Raw genomic sequence first — 21,566 nt, 5'->3', positions numbered from 1 at the left:
TTGGTTGCCATCTTCTGTAAAACTGGTAGAAAAACGTTCAAAGTTTTTTTTATATTTTTGTTCTCAAATATTAGAATTTTCTATCTACATATGTACCGACCACGATTAAAATGTGGTAGATTTATTTGCATTTTTCGTAAAAAACCATATTTCATCTTTTTCATGCATATATAAAATCATGGGAACTTACTTACTTTGCTGCCAATTAAATGTCGGCATGAAATCAGTATCGTACATACTCAGGATAGATTCTTTTATAAATCCATGAGCATGGTCACGATGAGGTTAAAATGGACAAGATACACAAAAAACTATATCTTGTGAGTGTTACACACATGGTTTCCTTGACTTTGAGGAAATAGGTATGTATCCACATATTTATTCAGTTGATCAGTATCACCACGTGGAGACAAATTCCCACGCCTGATACAGACTTCTTACGTATGTATGTACGTACATACGTAAACTTATAATGTACGGAACGTCTAATGGACATCTTTAATCTTATTGATGAATTAGAATTTACATATGATTGATATGCTTTTGTAAAAAGTGTCTCTGTAATGAATGACTGCCTTGAAATGTAATGACCCAGGAATCTGGGGTACATATCTCATTGTAATAAATATAAATTATTTTTATTATTATTATTTAGGTGTTGTCGTCACTTACAATTTGTATGTAAGTCGACCTTCAATTTTATTCGAAATTATCCGAAAACGTGAACCATATCTACATACTTGTTTATGTATGTACAAATCAATGTTAAAATTTTGGATTTCCAACGTTATTCCCATTATCACCGCGCGGTGATGTCACATCTGCACACCGTTTGATGACTGGTTCTTAAGATGTACATAGTGTACAAAAATTATCTGACGGTCCCAAAAAAATCATCCCACCTGCCACAAAACTTGTCAGAACTTTCTTGTTGTTGTGTTCTCGGTACTAATTTTTTCTGACAATGTCCCTCAGACGTTTATGTTCAAATGTGGGAAAAATTATAAAAACAACCTCACGTTTAGATGAAGGAGAATTCGTTTCATAAATTCCTCAAAAATTTTGGGTTCCCTGACATACTGTCAAGTTGTGGAGGAACCGGAAGCCATCCAGAGACCCAATTCATCTTGGACGACCCACAATAACCTCAGCCATAAGTTTGGACACGATTTTGAAAATAATGTCCCGAAAATCTGCAAGTTCGACCATAAAGCGTAGTGGTCCTAAATCTCGCAGATCGATTTTAACGATTTTTGGTAGGAAAGCTGTCGTTCCATTATCCAGAATCAGGTAAAACCCAGTGAGTAGGGTCACTTAGCTTTCATGAGTCCCAGAACAACGCATTTTTGAACAAAAACATTCAACATCGACTAAACTTTAGCAAATTTCTGGAGCAAAACGGCTTTTTGACTGCTGTCGAAAAGGGTGGAGAAATTTTATGTACGCAAAAGACCGGAATGAATGGTCATCATGTGGCGAATCCTCACTATACAAGGTACCAAATTGTGAAGAGAAATGAGGTCCCCGATAAGAAGCTTCAAAAAAACTGACCATTGATGGGTTGTGGTTGGCTCTGCTGTCTTGGCGCCACCGAGCTGCACATCAATTTTGTTTGTCAAAATATGGTCGGACAGTTTTCGGGTAGCCACATCTGGCCAATGTACTTCGATACTATGCAAACTAACAAACTTTTTCCAAATTCGAAACAAATTTAATATTAACAGGATGGAGCACTAGCCCATGCTTCAAATGCTACCACTCGCTTTTTAGACAAGCGGTCGCTTATCATCTTGAGGAAGTGGTTGTAGCTCGGAAAAAGCCCGGACACACACCGAGGTGAACATTTATTGCCTAAACTTAAAAGCAATGCGTTGAACAAACCAGTTCCACCTGATTGTGCTTCCCTGACTGAACTTTTAAGAACAACTTTGAAAAAAATTCCAAAAACTGGTTTGGAAAATCGATCATAAATTTTCAGGACAAGATTTCAGGACATGCAAAAATCGTCTGAGGACACACCAAATAGTGTTGTATTACATGATATAAACGATTTCGTCAATAAAAATTTCCTCGCGCCAAAATTCCAATAGTTGGAAACTGTACTTTGGACCGTCAGATAATTTTTGTACACCATGTAAACGTCACAAAAATGCATGCATAAAATCACGGGGTTCATGCAAGTATGCATATGAATAAGATGGACGACATCAAAAATAAATTTCATTGACGTATTTAGGACGTCCATACATGTTTAATTGATCCCACATTTATGGGGCCATTCATAAATTATGTAACGGAAAAATCGGGATTTTCAAATCGCCCCGCCCATCTCTTCTATTTAGCATGTGTCACGATATCATTGGAGCCTTTGACCCTGTCGCGTGACATAATTAATGAACGGGGCCTATGTTAGTAATTCTACCAACAAATAGTTTAGTTTTGTCCACATTTACAGAAATTTTCTAAAGTGTGTAAACTGTATAATTTCCTTTATAAGTATTTGTTAAAGTTTGGAAGTTTAAAGAATTTACCGAGTTTACAGTGTTACCAAGGTCAGTGTGAGTTGCAAGACTCGCATTTTATTTCTGCCCATCGTACAACCCTATTAATTCACAATGGGCAGTAATTAAGCAGTTTATTTCATCCTCTCATTCAATTATGAAAGGAAGTATTAAACCAAGTGGATTACATATTTATGTACGTCATTCTGAAAAATTTATGGTTTCGGGAATAGTATTGAAGTGTAACTCAAATTTTTGACAAAACTCTTCCTCCGGGTAAAATCGGTGTTAAAAAGATTCAAAATTGTATAAAAATGCGAAAACTCCAAATTGTCTGCCTGCTTTTGGCTGGGTTTCAATTTAGCTTAATTAAAGGATTCATAATTTTTAAAAGTAAATAAGCTAAAGGAAAATTTAAATCGATACTTTAGACTATTTTAGAAATTAAAGTGTTCCACAAAAGGAAGAAGTTCACGCAGTTCTTGCCAAATTTATTTAAATATGCAACCCGTCAACATTGCAAAGATACAAATTTCTTCAAAATTTTGCAAATATGTATGGATTTCCAAGGAAAATTAGCTTACATATGTATGTACATGCATGCATGCTAACTTTCGTAAACTCGCAGAGAGCAAGGGTTTTATCAGAATCTTACAAGTTATCAAAAACTGAGTGAATTGCAAAATATATTGTACATATTTATTTACATATTTATGTACACACGAAGTAAATCTTTCCCAAAATTTAGCAAAAAATAGAGGATAACACAACAATTTGCATAATTTATCCGATGGTTGAATAACTTTTGCATAACTTCGTGTAATCCATTTTATCAGGCATCGTTGGGCAAACGCTGCCTAAAAACGCCCACATAGTGAAATTCTTAACTTTTTTTTACTCCTTTATCTATTTCTGCCAACAGCCGAGGAAACCCCGGAAGTTGAAGTTCTCAGGAAAAATCTGACCCGAAACGGGCGGATCGTGGGGGGATATAAAGCCCGAAAGGGGGAATTTCCATGGGTGGCTCTACTCCAATTTGATGGCGCACTCTTCTGCGCGGGAACCATCCTTAACGAAAATTACATCCTGGGGGCTGTAAGTTTCTTTAAAAAAACAACTGCAAATTTGGTCAAAATTGTGTTAATTCATGCAGTTCCTGGTGAAATTGTAAAATCCTTATATTCTATAAGTTTACCAAAATTTTGCCAATCTTTCGAATGGAAAATAGCATACAAGTTATTAATTTATCCGATTAAGGCCCTATTTTCTAAATGGTTGTATAAAACTTCTAGAATTTACGAGTTATTACTAATTACTTTAAACTAAATTAGAGGTGAGTCGGATACCCGGTCCGCCCGGGTTAAACCTGCCCGGACCGTAACCAGATCGGATTCGGGGGACGGGGACAGAGCAAGTATCCGGGTCGAGTATAGAAATTAACCGGCCCGGTCGGATTGGGAAATCGGATTGGGTTTTCAAAATGCTTGATCCCAATCGTCTTCAAACCAAACACAATTTTATAATCTCCCAATTTTTTTGACATGTAAAAATCTGCGATAACATTTTTCTAAGGAAAAACAGTGGCTAAATCCCCACAAAATATTTATCAATATGCTTGAGGCTGTTTATACATTACAAGGACGCAAAATCGCGATTCTTTTGACCCCCTCTCAATCCCTACTTTAGCATGTGTAACATAAGCACGATTTCACTGGTCCCTTAGTCCCCCCTCTCGCGTAACGGAATTTATGGACAGTCCTTTATCCATAAATATATCATAATTAGTACATTTTCTCCATCCCCCCACTATCCCCCATTGTTCTGCTGCATCTTACGTAACAGTCTTCCAATAACAGGCCCACTGCACGGGAGTGGATCCCAGCATGTTGACCGTCGTCGTGGGGGACCACATTCAAAGCGGGGATGAAGGCACGGAACAAGTCGTCAAAGTAGCGGAAATCATTCCGCACAAAGATTTCACAATGTGAGTTGGTTACCTTTCTAAAAAAATAAGTAATCTTCTACTAAAAATCTAGATTAGATTAATTTTTCCAAATGCTTAAATCACTTGGAAGGCAACACAAAGTTGAAATTTTCCCAAAATAATATTTAAGAATATTGCCATTAGCATGGTCCCTGCAAGAAATTAAAAGTTTCTAGATTTTTCTCAACACCATGCCATGTTAACTCCCAATCTATCACTGTGTTAAATTTGGGACAGCGCGAACCCCATAATGTGTCAATTCTTCGACCCTTCCCATTTTTCGTCCTGACACAAATACCAAGTCGATGTATCTGATTCTACTGCCGTGGTTATAAACTTGTCATCGAGTGGTTACAATTGTCACCGACGAATTATAAAGTTTCACCAACCTGGTATTAAATTGTCACCAGAACTAATAAATTTATAACAAATTCATAACCATGGCGGGGGAGGCATAAATATACGTTTACATTTTGGTTATAATTGTAACCCTATTTGTAAGAGTGTAATAAATACGCTTTAATAATACTTTATCTTGGAAAAAATTCCAGCAAAACTTTTCTTCACGACATTGCTCTCTACCGGCTGAAAACCCCGCTCAACTTTAGCACTCCGTACATCAAACCGGCCCGCATCGCGAAAGTCGACACAAAGCCGACCGATGATATGGTGATTTGGGGTTCTTACCTTCTAAAATTGAAGCGCTTTGTGGACAAAGCGTTAAATTTGCGGGTGGGGCGCGATTCGAGCGAATGCGCGCGGCAGCGACGTCTTGCTAAAGGTCGGGGTGAAACTGAGGGAAGACTCCGTCTGTGAAAAGGCGTATCAACCCACCCCCTTAAAGTATGCAGGGATGGGACAGATTTGCGTCGGCGCGGGGGGGAAGGACAGCTGTCAAGGGGATTCCGGGGGGCCCCTGCACACCGGAAAGAATACGGATGAGTACACCGTCGTGGGGATCGTCTCGTATGGTAGGTTATGCTACACTCTTAAAAATCGGGTTACCCTTATGATAAGGGTAACCCGGATTTTAACGATAAGGGCCTTATCGTTAAGTTAATTTTAATGAATTTTTAAAATTGAGAATTTCAAATTTTGGTTTTTGAGCTGAAATTATCCAACAATTGATACCTTGCAGTGGGTGCTGTCTGATTTTAACCAAATTTTTGTTAATCGAAGACAAATTTGATTCATAGCAATTTTCAAAATAGATTTTCCTCCTAAGTGGAGAAAACTCGCCCTGGAGTTAATACTTTGCAAATTTATTGCGTTCTTACATTTGAAGATAGCAGCTTTTCAAACTTTCGTATTAGTTAGGTGAGTTTTTGACTAGTTTTAAAATAGTCTGGTAAAATCGAAAAGCATACGCCCATTGTGAGTTTCATTGGAGTACTCAAATTTTGTAGTAGGATTCCTGTGATAATGGTCACATTATTTTGTCAGGTATTGGATGTGCATCTTGGGAGTATCCGGGCGTTTACACGAAAATATCTGCTTATCTGGACTGGATTGAGAAAAACATAAATAACGTGGCTACCAAAGGATGATAATTAATACTTGAAATGCATCCCAAATAAAACTCATTATGAATTTTTTTTTGCTTAAAACATGCTTATAATTTGTATAAATAAAACTGAGTTCGACTTTTAATTGCATCTTTGTATTTACATATTCTACAGACAGAAGCAACTAATATCCACTTTTGCATATTTATTTAATTTTACCTTAACTAAACAAATCCTGATTAAAACTACAAACCGACTTAGATACTTTAATTTATGAATTTCATATCTTGAGAATTTCGAAATTTTAATTCACATTTTTGATAAATCGCTTTAATCGAATGATCTAAATTAGAATTCTTTCGTCCATTAACCTAAATTCCTTGGTACTTATTATGACTAATTTTAGGTTTACCTCTACAACACACCTATAACTTATTATGTTCATATTGTTTCCGCATACATCACAATCTTGTCGTATTAAACAACACAGTTTGCCAACTTGACACTGTTCTGGCTCGACATATTGTCCTCAAACTCTCTATCAAATCGTTACCATATTTTTATGGATATTTTCTTTAAACATGCACCTTAATGAACATTAACAATTTATCCATACAGCCATAGAATTTATTTTCTACTCATCCTAATTAATACAAAGCACAAGTTGTTTACGTTGGTAGTGCACTATTAACCAAGCGGAATAACATCAACTTAATCAAACTCTGTAGACTAAGCCCCTTAACAATCTCGAAAACCAACGCCAGACTACAAATTAAACAGCAATACCCCCAAATCTGCCAAATAGTGTTAAACTTTTCCCCGAAATCTCTCCTCTCCAACTCGTGGAGTATCGGTCTTGTCCAATTAGCATAATACATGAATAACTTTTTCGGCCTAGTTTTCTTAAAATATTTCTCCCACCTGTAATAAATCCCAGAAGAAATCAAACCCTTTAACCGCCGGGACACAAAATTCTTCCTGTGCGTCGAATCAACCTGAAAGCCAACACGATACGAAAGAAAGTTATCGTCTGCGCCCTTCAGAAAGAATATTCCGTCATCATTGTCATTCAGAAAGGGTAAAATCTCAACAATATTTTCAGTGTAGTCGACATATGCAAATTTCTGACTACATTTAGACAAATTAGTGTACAAATCATGTGGCCATTTATAATGCACTTCTTGCCAAATTCGCTTCGATTTTTTCGCAAACCTGGTATTATGATAGGCTGGATCGCCCCTTAGCATCCCGCTGCTGACCCGCCTGTAGCCCGAGAGTCGAGTCAAATTCCCCGCATATACTGAAGCCTCATGCAATTTGCCGGCAAATTCGATAGATAAAACTGTAGCTCCCCGTGTACCATTCGAGTACCACTGCTCATACTCGGGGACCGACTTAAGTGGAAGGAGAAATTTAAATTCTAGTTCGTCAAGATCGTAGATGTGCGACCATGATGGATTTCTGTGGAATGGCTTGATTACTTCTGAAGTAAAGACATCTTTGCACATGTTACTGATTACGACACAGGAAACTATCCAGAGCCAAAAGAGGGCGCTCAATTTACCATTCAATTTATCAATAGCGGTTGACAACGAAATTTCGAGTAAAATTGAAAATGATACAATTACGATGTCAACAGCTGACGTCCTAACCTGAGTTCCTGTTGGTTCTTCCGTTTCATTCTCAAAGAGCCAATTCGTTGCCCAAGTCATCCCAATAATAGAAAGGATAACAAGAAATATTGAAATCCAAACACCTCTGTGAAACGGCTGTGTATACAATTCGTACGACATTTCATGTTGGATACCATAGCACGAAATGAAACTACAAGATTTCCTGCCTACCAAGATAATCTGATGATTTCCTGGTAAATATCGAAAAGTTGCCGACCCAAAATACAAATATTTATCGTTCACAAAGATACTTTCTAGAATACTTAGATTGTACAGAGTTTCTGAGAGTATAGTGTACGCGATGAAGTCCTCCAGCCCTTTTGAATCGTCCGCGACAGAAAACCAATCCGGATATTTCGTAGCAAAGAAGTATTTGTGTTGCATTTTTCGAAAATCTAGACTATACTTGTATTCGAATTGGATGTCATCCATCCAGTATCCAAATGTCCAAAAGTATTTGTTAAACGTCGCCGAGACCAGGTCAGCATTTTTATTAAGAGCGGAGTAATACGTGGATAAGTTTTCTCCAGAACATGAAATTTCTGTAAATTTTGTAAATTTCTTTATTAGTTCAGTCGGAACCGGGTTTGGATTAAGGACTCCTTCCTGTCGGTGGTATCGATTAAGGTGATGCAGTTTTACAACTCGACCATCCTCAAAGAGACAAAATTCTCGATTTCCCATGAAAGTTAGATCCGTCTTTAACATCATTTTGTAAATGTTGCCCAATTGGTTTTCAATTTTTTGTTTGGGATACGCCATAAAGATGAAATAAGCTGGCCCACTTCCCAAGATTTTTGGAAATATTCTTGAAAAGGGCATACCTCTGGTGTAAAAGTGGGATCCAGTATCTACAAAAAGTGTAGCCCAACACCACGATTTGCCCTGCTTCCGTCTGATGAAGGTTACTTTGTGAAAAATAAATTCCGAATGGGCATACGTTTCGGTGCTTCTATATTCAAATAGCCCAGCATCTTCAATATAAACTAACAATGGGTGCAAGGTAATGAAATTCCTACTTGAATTAGGCAGGATTAAAGTAATCATGCAATGCGAAAAAATTTCAACGATACGAAACACAGATAGTGACGCGTCCATATTGATCAACAAATGAGTTCAAGATGCCACGCTAGGAATTTACTTGCGTGGGTAATTTCACAAATTTAACTACATATGTATGTAAACTACTAAATGTATTAGCAATTTTATATGGATATCAAACAACGAAAAAGTGTGTTTTCAACGAGCCTTGATAAATGAATTCAGTTGTATTTCGTGCGGTGTGCAAAGCTGATCTTACGCCCTTAAGTAATAAATATCTCATCAATAAAGAACGGTTTGTGCAACTTTAATTTAAGTTTTATTATATACACGTATATGTAGACAACGCACCACTAAACAGCGAAAAACTCCTAAGTTATTCATCCAAAGGTGTAAGGATGAAGCGCCTCCACTTAAAACATCTGGTAACACGTACTTATGTACCTATATTGTAAGTAGTTTTAGCTTCAGGAACATCCATACTTAACTATTTTGAGTATTCAGTTTCCACTTAAACGAGATCAGTAAACTTGTTGAACCATACATAAATAAATACGTAGATGCCGGAAACGAATATTGAGCAATTTAATAATAGATGCTCGAAATCGACAATGAGCACCTGGTCAAGCCAATATTTGCAAGAGACTTCAGCCGACATATACATCCTTGAATTTACCTCTAAATCTAGTTCAAACGCGCCAGTAGCCAAATCGATTAAACATTTTTTCTCCATATATAAGCTTCAAGACTATGCAGAATAATAATATGTATGTACATACATACTACCGGGTTTTTAAGAGTGTATCCCTGTCTTGTAGTTTGAGCAGTTTGCATGTATATCGAAATAGCTATGTCCCGTTAAGTAGTTTAAAGATATTATTGTGCAAATGTCTCAACCATATTATCCTGGCCACCAAGTACATAGATAAATTTTCATCTCTAACATAGAGAGTGAAATACATCTTGAACATGGTTATTGCCTAGTGGCGGAATGGAAGATCAGTATGTACCTGCATTGAGATTATACATAACAATGCTCACTTTCATTGAATACGTATGTATCGTTGTATATTTTAAGCTGTGCTACAGAATGTATGTAAATATGTATGTATAGATATGTGTACATAGAAGCATGTACATACATAAATAAATGTGGTATACAGTCTAATGAGAGCCATTGGTGAATATATTTATCTCACTTAATTATCAGATTTTTGACATAAGCATATGTAAATATACTTAACTTAATACTTTTACATGTTATTTGCAGTTTGTAGTGTAGTGAAATGGGAACAATTTGTGAATATGTAATTATGATTGGAAAAACTGTAGACGACTAAAAAATTATGTTCCCCTTTCTAGAGTAACTTCAGTCTGAATTCCATATGTATTAAGCAAATTACTAAATCCAGGGTAAACTTTACTCTTTATCAGGGTCACGTTATTGTGGATGTTGAATATGACGGTTTCCATCAGCTATCGCCAGTAAAAAGCATCTTATTTTATTTTCAGGTGTTTTAGCTCAAAAACATGTTCAGCGGGTCTGAACTATTCGATTTAGTTAGTTTTTAAAATTTGCATGACCACCTCCACGTAATGGCATAGGCGACAGCCGTACTTTTTTTGTCAATATTTGTCAACTTTCTCCCTCCATTGTGAAGCAACCACAAGGCCCACAGCGGTCAAACTTCGCATGCACAATCCTCCGGCCATGCTTTAGGATAAAACGGAAGCGCTAAGCCCTACCCATACTGCATGACCTGAAACTAACATGAGGTCAAGTTACAAATTTGGCTCCTCCATTACCATTCTTTAAATAGCTCGCATTTCAACAATCCTGGATAGATTTTCTTCATATGTGGTGAAAACTGATCCGAATAATTTGTATTATCAGGTACTTTAAGAATTTTTAATTTTTTTCCAAGGTCAACAAATTTTTCAAAAGGTCAACAGGTCAAGTCTCACATAACCCCATAAGTGGGGTATCATTGGAAAGGTCGTGGCGGGAGGATTCAGAATATATATACTTTATGGGGTCTGGGACGACCCCCTATTTATTTACAGCTGTCGCCTATGCCATTACGTGGAGGTGGTCATGCAAATTTTAAAAACCAACTAAATCGAATAGTTCAGTCCCGCTGAACATGTTTTTGAGCTAAAACACCTGAAGATAAAATGATATGTTTTTTACCGGCGATAGCTGATGGAAATCGTCATATAGTTTACGACAAAAGAATTGAGAATACATTAATTTATAAATTCATCAGGTAATATATATATACAAATTTGCGAACAAATCAGATTTTTTGTTTACAATAATATTGTGATTGTAAAGACCCCAGCCAGATAATTTTACTTAAATGTGTACCTTAATAATCCCATGTACATCTGTTTATCACATTAAATCTTCAAGATAAGGGTAAAGCTTTCTTAGGTAAAATTTTAAAAGTATTTCCCAGTGCATGGTAGAGTTCGATACGGCGCCGAGCTTGCAATCTGTGATGGATACTGTTGAATCTGTTTCAAGCCATTTTGCTCGACATTTCTTCAATGCAATTCCTTCAAGTCTGTCTACAATTGCAATCGCACCTGAGCACTGCACATTGTGAAGTGACACATTGCTTACCATAACGAGGACATTATTGCATTTAATTTCTTCCAGATTACAATTTAATCCTTCAACAACTATGTCCAATTTTGGGGGAACATCTCCACGATTAAATAGTTCGTTTCGCGACTCTGGACGTAACGATTTAATTTGAAGGGGATTATCTACCAGATCCGACTGGCCAATACGCTTAAGGGAACTATTGTCGCCGATAAAGTATATTAGAACGTGTCCTTTCGTGACATACAAATCAGAAAAGTCCAAGTTTGGTTGGCAATCGCCATAAATTACAAAGAACTTCGACGTCGTGTTGTCAATCGTTACGCGTTGCAACATATTATTATCACCGTGCACAATAATTCCATAACGGTCGGATTCTCCTTCTGAGACGTCGTCATTGTGAGACGCGGCAAGTGTAGCTATAAGGTCATGTATTTTATTATGTGAGTGTACAAATATATTCCTACTCGATCCTTTTCCATGACAAGCGACTTTCATATTTGAAAGGGTACAATGACTTGCATATATGCAGATGCGTCTTGGGGTACGTAAATCAATAACGGTGTTTGATCCTTGACCAATAATATTCACGTTGTCCATCCTCAGGTAAATGCCACCGAAATAGGTTGTCTCTACCAATCGGATGGTGCATCCACTTGAAACAAATTTGAGACATAATTGTAACTCTTCACTTGTTCTAGCAACGATTTCTTGTGGGCGAATTTTTATTTTCTTTATATTCAGTAGTTCGGAGGCTGAAGTCATACTTGTTAACCTGTCGATTGGGTTCCTTTTGGTGCAGGATATAATTAATATTTTTAACCATGGGCCAAGGAGGGGATGATTCTCAACTAATTTTTCATTTCTATCATTTACCAGTTTCTCGAACATACCAGCTCTTTTATGTGACGGGATTAATCCCGTTGTTTCCCATACAACTAATCCCAAGGAGTAAACGTCGGCCTGGTATGAGTACTTTCCATCCAGCACTTCCGGTGCCATATACAATCTTGTTCCGGTATTGCTCGTAAACATGCTGCCATCTTCTGGGAGGATCCATCTAGCGAGGCCTTTGAAATATAAACATACATATTTCACACTGAAAATTGTTTACATAAATTTTGGACATACCAAAATCTCCAATTTTAACGGGAAGACCATACTCGAGCGAAGAGAACATAATGTTTTCTGGTTTGAGGTCGCGATGAATAATTTGATTACTATGCAAAAAATTGAGCCCTTTCAGTAGGTTTTTGACGATGACGGCTTGCTTCATGTGGGTATAAATCGAGTCGTTTGATGGTTTGAATTCGTTCAGCCAATCTCGTAAACTTCGTCCACAGAGCTCCATTTGAATGCAAGTCCATTTCACGGGCGCCCCTTTACGTTGTTCAATTTTGTATCTAGCTTCAATGGTGGGGTCCGATAATTGGATAATCTGTTCCACTTGGGAGTGCGACAGGACCTTCTCTTCTACGAATTTGTGAATCTGTACGACTTTATCATGTTTTCTTAGGGTGAGCGGAATTTCGAACTCCCGACGTGCCTTTTCTTCGGGAAGAATTTGGTTGGGAAGGAGGAATTTCACGGCGTAGAATGTTGAGGAGATTTTGGCCTTAAGAACGACACCAAAAGCACCATGACCAAGGCAATATTCAAGCTTTGTTATCTTGTCAATGAAATCAGAGGGCGGTGAATTATCTAGCGTAAGGGTTGATAGGTCTGGGACTGGCAGGTCAGTAGTTTCTGGATATTTTGCAGCCATGGTAATATTTTTTGTTGAAGATTATGCAATAAAAACTGGAGTATTGGGCGAGGTTGCAAAATGGCGAGAGAAATAATACGCAGTTGCTGATGTGGCTTCTGCTTATCATTTCCAGATAAAGACTTATCTCAGACTAAATTCCATTCCATTGACTAAAGATGAGTTTTGATGGCTGCAAATTTATACGAATATCATACTGTTCAACTGCACTCTAACAAATCCGTTGACAAAAGTAACTACGCCGTAACTACAAAAGTAACTGGTGAGGTCGGGGTTTATACACTGTTAGCAATGGTGTTAAATATTCACCGATCGGCAGTGGCCGTGGAAGTGTGAGGACATAGGGGCAATGTCCTCACGGAAATTTTGTCGTGGGGACATGAAATGCATTTGTCTCCACGATCTCGTGGGACTTATGTACATACAAAGACATGCATTTTATTGGACAAATTTCAACACTAATTTATAAATTATGTTCATAGCAGTACAAAAATAATCTTACCTTTACAATCCAATTTCAACATAGATAATTGATGAAATTTGTAACGTTTTTTCAAATACTGTTGTTTTTTCAGACAAATTCTTCAGGGTAAAATATTTATGTAGGTAACGCAAATTTTCTGAGCGCTATATGGGTAGACGCTTAAATAATATGTCCCCCTGATTAAAATTATCGCCCATCGCCACTGACGATCGGAGTGCATGTAAGACTTCGCCGGCACAGATCGGCATTACCGTATGGTAATAGAAGGACACGGGTTTCGACTGGTAAAAATCGAATTTACCAGCGCAGCAGGAAAAAGTGGGACAAAGAGAATTTCACCACCCACCCAAACCAGGGAATGGGAAAAACTCTGGTTTAGGTAATCCCAAACTTCTTTAAAACCCATCATTTTCAAAATTTGACTTTATATCTATATACTCGTGTTCTCCAAAATATAATGTAACAAAAAATATTTTATATTATATTATTTATATGTATCTTAATATAAAATTAAGAGTGAATTTAATTTTCAAAAGTGTAACACAATTGATAAGAGTGCGATTACAAAAACTCGAGTATCAACATGAGGAATATGTAAAGTAATGAGACTACGGATGCATATACATATGTACATCCTGAGTAAAGCTTACTCTTTATTACTTTGCCGTCAACCTAATTAAATCGAGTGTGCATCTACATATTTACATTACAAAATTTTGATATCTATATAAAAAACTTGAACATATTGTTAAAACAATACAGATGCAAAAATTGAACTCTTAGAAATCCAGGCATGATTATAACCAGGCAGTAAACCTAAACGTATATTTATGACTCTATCGCAGTGGTTATTAATTTATCCCGGACTGGTTACAAACTTATCACCACTGTAAAACATTTATAACCAGTCGGTGACAAACTTATCAGAGCACATGCACCTTCGGGTAATAACCGTAACTGGATTTCTAAGAGTGAATACATTTTTTTTTACATATTTTGCACTCATTTATACAACAATAACAGTCTAACACACGTCTTAGCACACCAGCTAATCATGACTAAGGAGGTCGTTATCTCCATAAAATTGCTTGCAAATCTTATCTTCATGGGAGCACAAGATCTTACAATTTTTCCGAACAGTTTCCTCCTTGTCCTGTTCCCCTCAGAAATCCCGCATAATCGTTTCCGATACAGCTTCGAACCCAAATTTACATACCCGGAAAGCGTTCCTATCGTTAAGATTGAATTGAACGAGGCCGTCGCAAACGTGGGAAACACGCCGTTTCCTAAATGTTGAAATAGCTCCGACTTAAGCGAAATTGTCAAATATGTTCCCAATATGTTTCCGAACGAGATGGTGACTAAGACGGCGGGAAGGATAACTTCTCGATAGCAGAGGTTTACTTGGGCAACAATTATGCGAAGATGTGTGTAACGAGAGATTAGATAATCGGTATCATGTGGTCGCTTGAATTTCGCAAAACTGTAAAAATGTCACACTCTAAATAATTTGGAGTCAAATCGTCCCCCGAGGAGCTACTATCATAAGTGCTCTGTTTTTGGGTAATGATTAATGAGACGTTTTATTTACCAAAATAAACAAAAAACACTCGTGTACCAAACAAAATTTAGAAAAAATTAGAATTTGCAATATCTGAATAAAATATTTTTTTAACAAGAAAGTTTTAATTTTTTAAAGAACGACATCACGCCTGTTTGGTACATGAGTTTTTGACTTACGCATTTCCCGTTGGTGACAAAACATCACCTTAATTACCACCCAAAAATCTAGCACTGAAGTACAGATTATCTCCGCAGGGGACGATTTATATATCTCTAACAATGCGATGGTATGAAGTGTAACGCTCCGACTTAGTTGAAATTTTGAAACTATGTGGTCCATGTGAATACAACCAACGCATCTTGAGGCAGTTTGTGCGATGGTCAGAATTTGGCAAACTATTTGAGGTCAAAGTTGAAAATGTGCAATTTTTAACACAGGAAGGGAACGCAAGTTGAGTTTACTTCATCCGCCTGTTAAAAATCGCCCGTTTTTCAACTTTGACCTCAAATAGTATGCCAAATTCTGACTATCGCACAAACTGCCTCAAGATGCGTTGGTTGTATTCACATGGACCACATAGTTTCAAAATTTCAACTAAGTCGGAGCGTTACACTTCATACCATCGCATTGTAAGTTAGGTATTTCGAACAATAGATTTAAAAATTAAACCAATTTAACCTCACACTTACCAGTTAAATTGGGATAGACTGCATCCAAGACAGAGTAACGTTCCCAAGAAAATTTTAAAAACGAGGATACAAAATATAAAAGTAAGAATTATCATAGCCCAAGCTTGAAGGCCGAACAGGAAAACGTGGCCAAAAAGACTGGTCAATTGTTGATTGGTCGAATATGAAGGAAATAGAGACCCAAGAAATGGAGGCATTTCCGGTTTAAATAATGGAATTGCTACTACCACAACGGATGAAACTATTGCTGTCAAGGTGGATAAAAGGTTGCAATATTTGATCCCTAATTTCCACAAGGTTAACGTTGGGTTATTTTCTGCAAAAAAGTCATTTAAAAAAACCCCACGTGATTAATCCTTTAGAAATCCGTACAAAAATCATTGCATGACTTTCAGGTAGGATTGTTTGCATGAAAAGCGTGCACAAAATTTACAAGCAGTTATTAGCAGAAGTCGGATATTTCGTTATGTTAAACTTTTTAATTTAATCACAGTCAACGGACAAGCTTCATGTATGTGTTCTCTAATTTTTATAAATTAATAAAATTTCAAAATATTTTTATGCATTGTAACATACTTATTTCTATGTTTTCGGACATAAATATTTATATTCCCCATATTATTTAAATATTTGAACGTTGCATTATTATCAAAAATATAAATTTTGCGAAATTTCTTCTTATGTTTTTCTGGCATAGTTGCATATTTCGTAAATATGTATACTGGCGTTTTTTTTTACATAAGTATTTAACATAAGTATTTTAGAGATTTTTGGAAATACATGCATACCCGTGCTCTGGTAATGAATATATTAAGAAATAACTTTCCAGATCTACACTTTTCCTCATATTTTACTCACCAATTGGAAGTGACTCCTTTAAAGCGAACATCATATTTAGCAAAGTGACGAATGAACCCGGTTCCCACAAGAATTTTAATGCTGCGACCACGTCACGAATTCTAACTTCTCATCTCTTGAGGGACCGGGTACGATCAGTATCGACTTTTCTGACCTAAACTTCTTGAAGTTATATGGAGGGATGGTTGATTATCACTTCCCCAAGGAGTATATTGAGAAAAGGTCACGAGCGCATCTATACGGTCGAATCTTATCATGGATCCCTAGTTTTCCTACCTTTTGATTGACCGTACACCTCATACTTCGACCTTCTTCAACTTTTACTTTGATAGAACTATAGAAAGATAGTTGATTATCTTATCTATCAAAGAAAAGTTAAGGATAAGGCAATACCAGAGGTATGGGGCCTGATCTTGAAACTTCACCTACATGTGTTTGGTTAACCATGAGAGGCGAGTTGATACATACATATAACACTCTGCATATGAAACTAAATCTATGTAGTTGAATCCCTTGACCTTTGGAATGGTAATGTCACATATGCATTATCATTACAAAGGTTGCATAATGTTAAGTATTGCCGGTTAAATGATCGAATTATTAGGAATAAATATATTTAAAAATTTGCATAAGCGTGTTTGCATGCATAATATTTAACTTCGTTTGAGCACGTGTGGAATATTTATCATCGAATTAATACCTATGTATTAATTATGCACACATAAATACGTGCAGATTGCGGTAGGGGCTGTCCATAAATTTCGTACTCAATAAGACAAACATTTTGTGGCTCCAAAAGAACGAAAAAAACACATCAATCCAAATCTAACCTAAATTTATTTCATCTTTTCTTTAAATTTTGACACAAATTTTGACATTAATCGCATTTATAGACCGCCTTCAACACCCATTTTGCCGGTAGTGGTTCCTTCTTTTCGCCATATTCGTCATCTTCCGCCTCATTCGCGGCGTTGATTTCGGCATGAACGTTTTTCCAATCGATTTTGAAGTTCTTGCTTTGTTGCGAAACTGTAGCTCTTTCTTCCGCGTGGATATCTTCCTGCTGATAATTCGCAAATTCGACCTCAATCCAAATTCTGTCGCGTTTGTGCGCGATCCACTCCAAGTTTTGGAAACTTCCCAAAATTCGGAGGTTGACGAGTTCGTCGACCACGGCGACATCGGAGTCTTGCACGTTGGCGAGGTGGAGGCGAAAGGGGCCGCCGGTATGCCAGAGGAGCGTCATGACGTCGTCGTTCCAATAATTTATGGGAACATTGAGCGATAGAAATTGGAGAGAATCGAGTCGAGTGAAGGATTTCGGATCGATCAAGCTGATCGGGGCGTGGGCCACCTGAAAATTTGATGAGGTACTGGTTTAACGCAAAGTTGGGTAAACTTTGTAAAAAAAAGAGTGGGTAAAAGTTTTTGTAAATGAGAAATGCAATATCAATAAAGTTATTTAATAAAATGTGAGTGAAATATTTGATAGGAGCTGCATAAATATGTATGTACCTTGTAAACTTTATAATTTTACCAAATTAATATGAATATGCATCACAGTTCACTCTAATATTCGTAAAGTGTAGAAGTCAAGGAAAATATTACTGACTTTAAAAAAAATTATAGGTAAGTCGTGTAGGAAAATTTCTGTTATAAAAAACTACAAAAGTTGTAAAATCTTTGTAAAGTGTGTAATTTTTTAAAATAAGAACTTCCACAAACTTTTATGTATTATGTATGCATGACTTCGCTTTGTGGTCTTTGCAAAATTTACAAAGCTCCCATATGTATGTAAATGTATATACCTAAACGTTAATAAAACGATAAATAATCTTATTTTTATGAGGTTTACGCAATAAGTAAATTTCATCAGGGTGGGAACCCTCTCGTGTAATCCAGTCCAGAAAGAATCCTTCATAATTAGGCCGCGCAGGTCCAACTTTGTAATTTTGCAAGCCTCCGGGAACTCGAGGTCGACCGGGGTCTCATTCCTCTCCAGGGTTTTCCACGTGTCGAAGATGACGCCCAGCTCGTGCGGCGTGATGGCGAGGGAGACCAGCTTGTCGAATCCGGTCAGGTCCAACGTCCCCTCCCCCACGGGCAGCTGGTCAAAGTACAGATGCAAATTTCGCAAATGGACAAACTAAAAGTGGAATTAGCAAGATAGGTACATATTTACATATAAATCGTGTTTTTCCAAAATTTCGTATCAAACTTCAAAAATAGGGATAAGTTAACCCGAAATTTTGTAATGGATTTCTTGCAAATTTTCCATATTTTGTGCACTAAATATGCTACAATGTAAAAATAGGTACCAATTTTCTGCATACAAAACAACAGTAATTTCTTGCAGTAAATTTTTGCAGATCTTTTCTCACGAAAAATTTGTTATATTATATTTGAATTTTTTTAAAAATATGGATGCATCAGAAATTAGTCCCCAATTTCTGTTTAGAAATCTTAAATCCAAATATGTATGTCCCTATTTCATGTTTAATATTTTAGCAAACCGAGAATTCATCTTATCCAAATCAATTTTGTTTCTGTGAAAAATTCAAAGTTTGTTCAAACCAAGAATACAATGAAAGGATTTTCTGATCCAATTTTCGCCAGGATTTAAAATGTTTTAAAAGTGCCACACTTATGTATGTAGCGCAACTCTTGTAAATACTCACACTCTTAAAAATACTGCCCCTTTGAACCGTAAATTCTCTTTGAATTCTATATTAAGTAAGTTATGCCCAGAGTAAAGTTTTGCTCTGGATTTTGTACAGTTTCCTAAATTTAGACTGTATTTACGCTTCAAAATGGTAACATTATTTTTAAGAGTGGACATAAAAATGTTATGCGACACGTGACCCAAATATGTAATTTCACGCACGTGTCTCAGTTCGTTGAACATCCATCCGTCCGCCAAGTCGACGTAGCCGATCTGCACCGAGATGAGACACGTGAACGGGTCCTTCCTCCGGATCGCGTGGTATCCCCCCAGCTCGGCGCGATTCAAGTACAGCGACGACCATTTCGGAGGTTCCGCTGCGAGCGCGATTTGATCCAAGTTGGGCGCTTCGAGGATGAGGCGTTCGAAGGCGAAGCGCGGAATGTGATACGGGAAAGAGGTCGTGGGGAGAGAAATGTGACGCAGCGTGGGCGCCACGGCGGTCACAAAATCGTCCCAAATTTGAGAATGGGGGTGATATTCTCGCTCTAAAAAAATTTAAAAGTATTATTTTTCAAGTGTTTTTGCTGATACTTCATTCACGCGAGGCTTTGTAGCCGTTTAAATTTTATTATGCATTTCTTATAAATATTCAACGTGTTTACCACTATTTATGAGACTGGTTGTATTAAGATATCTACGTATTAATGAATAAGACAATTCACGCAGGACTTAACAACATCGCAAACCACGTAAATTCTGCAAACTTTGATAAAATTTGGCAAAATATCTTTAGGATGAGTTATTGTAGGTTACAAATTTCTATATACCTAAGCACATCCTCAGATCATGACGTCTCTTTATTTCGTAAAGTTTGTAAAATTATTTTAAAAAATGCACGGATTTTATGAGTTTCCAATGACTGTGTGAACATTAAATATGTGCGTAGAGATGTATTACATACAGTTTTGTAGTGTGGTAACTTTTGATTATCTATTTACGCGACAAATATATATGTAATGTTTCCTATTGATTTTTTGTGAAAATAGACCTGATTTTTACAGAAATTGAGTCCCAAATTCTACGGTTTTCACCAGTAAACTATTTCGAGGTTTACACAGTTACAAAGTTTCGCGTGCCTCAATATTTTACCACGTCCCAAATCTTACTCACTTTCACTCTCCATCCTCCTCTTGAGCTTTCCCTCGACCTGCGAAACTTCACTCGTCCTATTAACCGCGAGACAGAAACATTCCAACCTCCCCCCGCAATACTGGGTCACCAGCTGCAGAATTTTGGCATAGTGATCCCACCCGAATCGGGAGCTGCCTTGTTCACTCAATTTTCCCCCGATCTGGACGGAAACCAGGTTTCCACAGGTTTTCAAAGTTTCCTCGAATTTTTCCAAATTCGTAAAATCGTCCGGATCCAGGAGCAGGGTGGCCGGCTTGTTGTCGCGATTTGTCGCCTGGTGAGATAATTTTGGGCAGAAGGTGGCAGGGACGGGGACCTCCCACTCGTCCCCTGGGGGGCAGGATGTCGCTAAAATCGTGTACTCCATGGAAAAGAGGATGAGACGGAAATAAAGTTGACTTGTTGTTTAGTCGAGGAGGAGAAATTTGTGTGGTGACTTTTCCACTAAAATTGTCATGGAGATGGTTCGTTCATATTGATTTTACCCCGTTTTAAACATTCATTATAAAAGAGGTGGCCAGGGTTTCGAGCAATTAATGCTGGCCATGATATTAATAGTTATATATTATTGCTCTTTGGGGGAAATGGGTTTCCAAAAATGCAAGCAAACGTTTTGTGGAAACATGTTTGTTTTTTTGCAGCAGGTCAAATTCAGAAATGTATACATACGTAGGTTAGCTCATGAAAATAACTCCAAATTCATAAATAATCCTTGTGGGACGTTAAGCTAAAATTATCGAAAGAAAAATAAAATTTTGAACCCAATTTTCTTGGTTTAAAAATTCTTTGGAAACGAAATTTGTGGGATAGTTTTTCTGGCAAAAAGAAACATTTTAATTACATTGAATAAAAGTTGAGATGAAACAACTCGCTGTATAAAATTGCCAAACGGAGGTTAAATTTACTTCAATTTGAGCGAAAATTCTGCAACATTGGATAAATCATAACTTTCAGTTAAGTAAATTTTACACAACAACTGTGTCATCACAAATTTTCCTCAATCTTTAGTAACATTTATTTAGCGTGTATGCATGAAAA

At 37.0% G+C, this 21,566-nt stretch overlaps 3 protein-coding genes across 5 annotated transcripts; 1 reads left to right on the top strand and 2 right to left on the bottom strand.

The window, feature by feature from the left end:
* The first annotated feature begins 2,615 nt into the window (after positions 1-2,615).
* On the top strand, positions 2,616-6,032 carry LOC110854762 (trypsin-1). Its single transcript, XM_035855433.1, has 6 exons — positions 2,616-2,622; positions 3,424-3,596; positions 4,358-4,485; positions 5,037-5,154; positions 5,213-5,456; positions 5,929-6,032. Exons 1-6 carry the CDS (start codon positions 2,616-2,618, stop codon positions 6,030-6,032), a joined length of 774 nt encoding a protein of 257 aa, XP_035711326.1.
* A 3,840-nt stretch (positions 6,033-9,872) lies between these two features.
* On the bottom strand, positions 9,873-13,132 carry LOC110854618 (calcium-dependent protein kinase 2). 3 transcript variants are annotated; one of them, XM_035855405.1, is made up of 3 exons: positions 12,444-13,132; positions 12,189-12,382; positions 11,874-12,102 (listed from the first exon to the last, which is right to left on the bottom strand). In XM_035855405.1, exons 1-3 carry the CDS (start codon positions 13,075-13,077, stop codon positions 12,010-12,012), a joined length of 921 nt encoding a protein of 306 aa, XP_035711298.1. In that variant the 5' UTR covers positions 13,078-13,132; the 3' UTR covers positions 11,874-12,009. The 3 variants fall into 3 exon arrangements, with proteins under 3 accessions (XP_021958774.1, XP_035711298.1, XP_035711299.1); XM_035855406.1 differs by having other exon boundaries at positions 11,956-12,102; positions 12,206-12,382; XM_022103082.2 differs by having other exon boundaries at positions 9,873-12,382.
* Positions 13,133-17,490: 4,358 nt separating this feature from the next.
* LOC118436889 lies at positions 17,491-21,344 on the bottom strand. Its single transcript, XM_035855545.1, has 4 exons — positions 20,508-21,344; positions 19,557-19,882; positions 18,528-18,818; positions 17,491-18,026 (listed from the first exon to the last, which is right to left on the bottom strand). Exons 1-4 carry the CDS (start codon positions 20,893-20,895, stop codon positions 17,550-17,552), a joined length of 1,482 nt encoding a protein of 493 aa, XP_035711438.1. The 5' UTR covers positions 20,896-21,344; the 3' UTR covers positions 17,491-17,549.
* Positions 21,345-21,566: the final 222 nt, after the last annotated feature.

Source organism: Folsomia candida, unplaced genomic scaffold (genome assembly GCF_002217175.1).
Source record: "Folsomia candida strain VU population unplaced genomic scaffold, ASM221717v1 Fcan01_Sc010, whole genome shotgun sequence".
Classification (NCBI taxonomy): Eukaryota; Metazoa; Arthropoda; class Collembola; order Entomobryomorpha; family Isotomidae; genus Folsomia; species Folsomia candida.
This window is presented reverse-complemented; position numbering and strand designations above follow the sequence as displayed.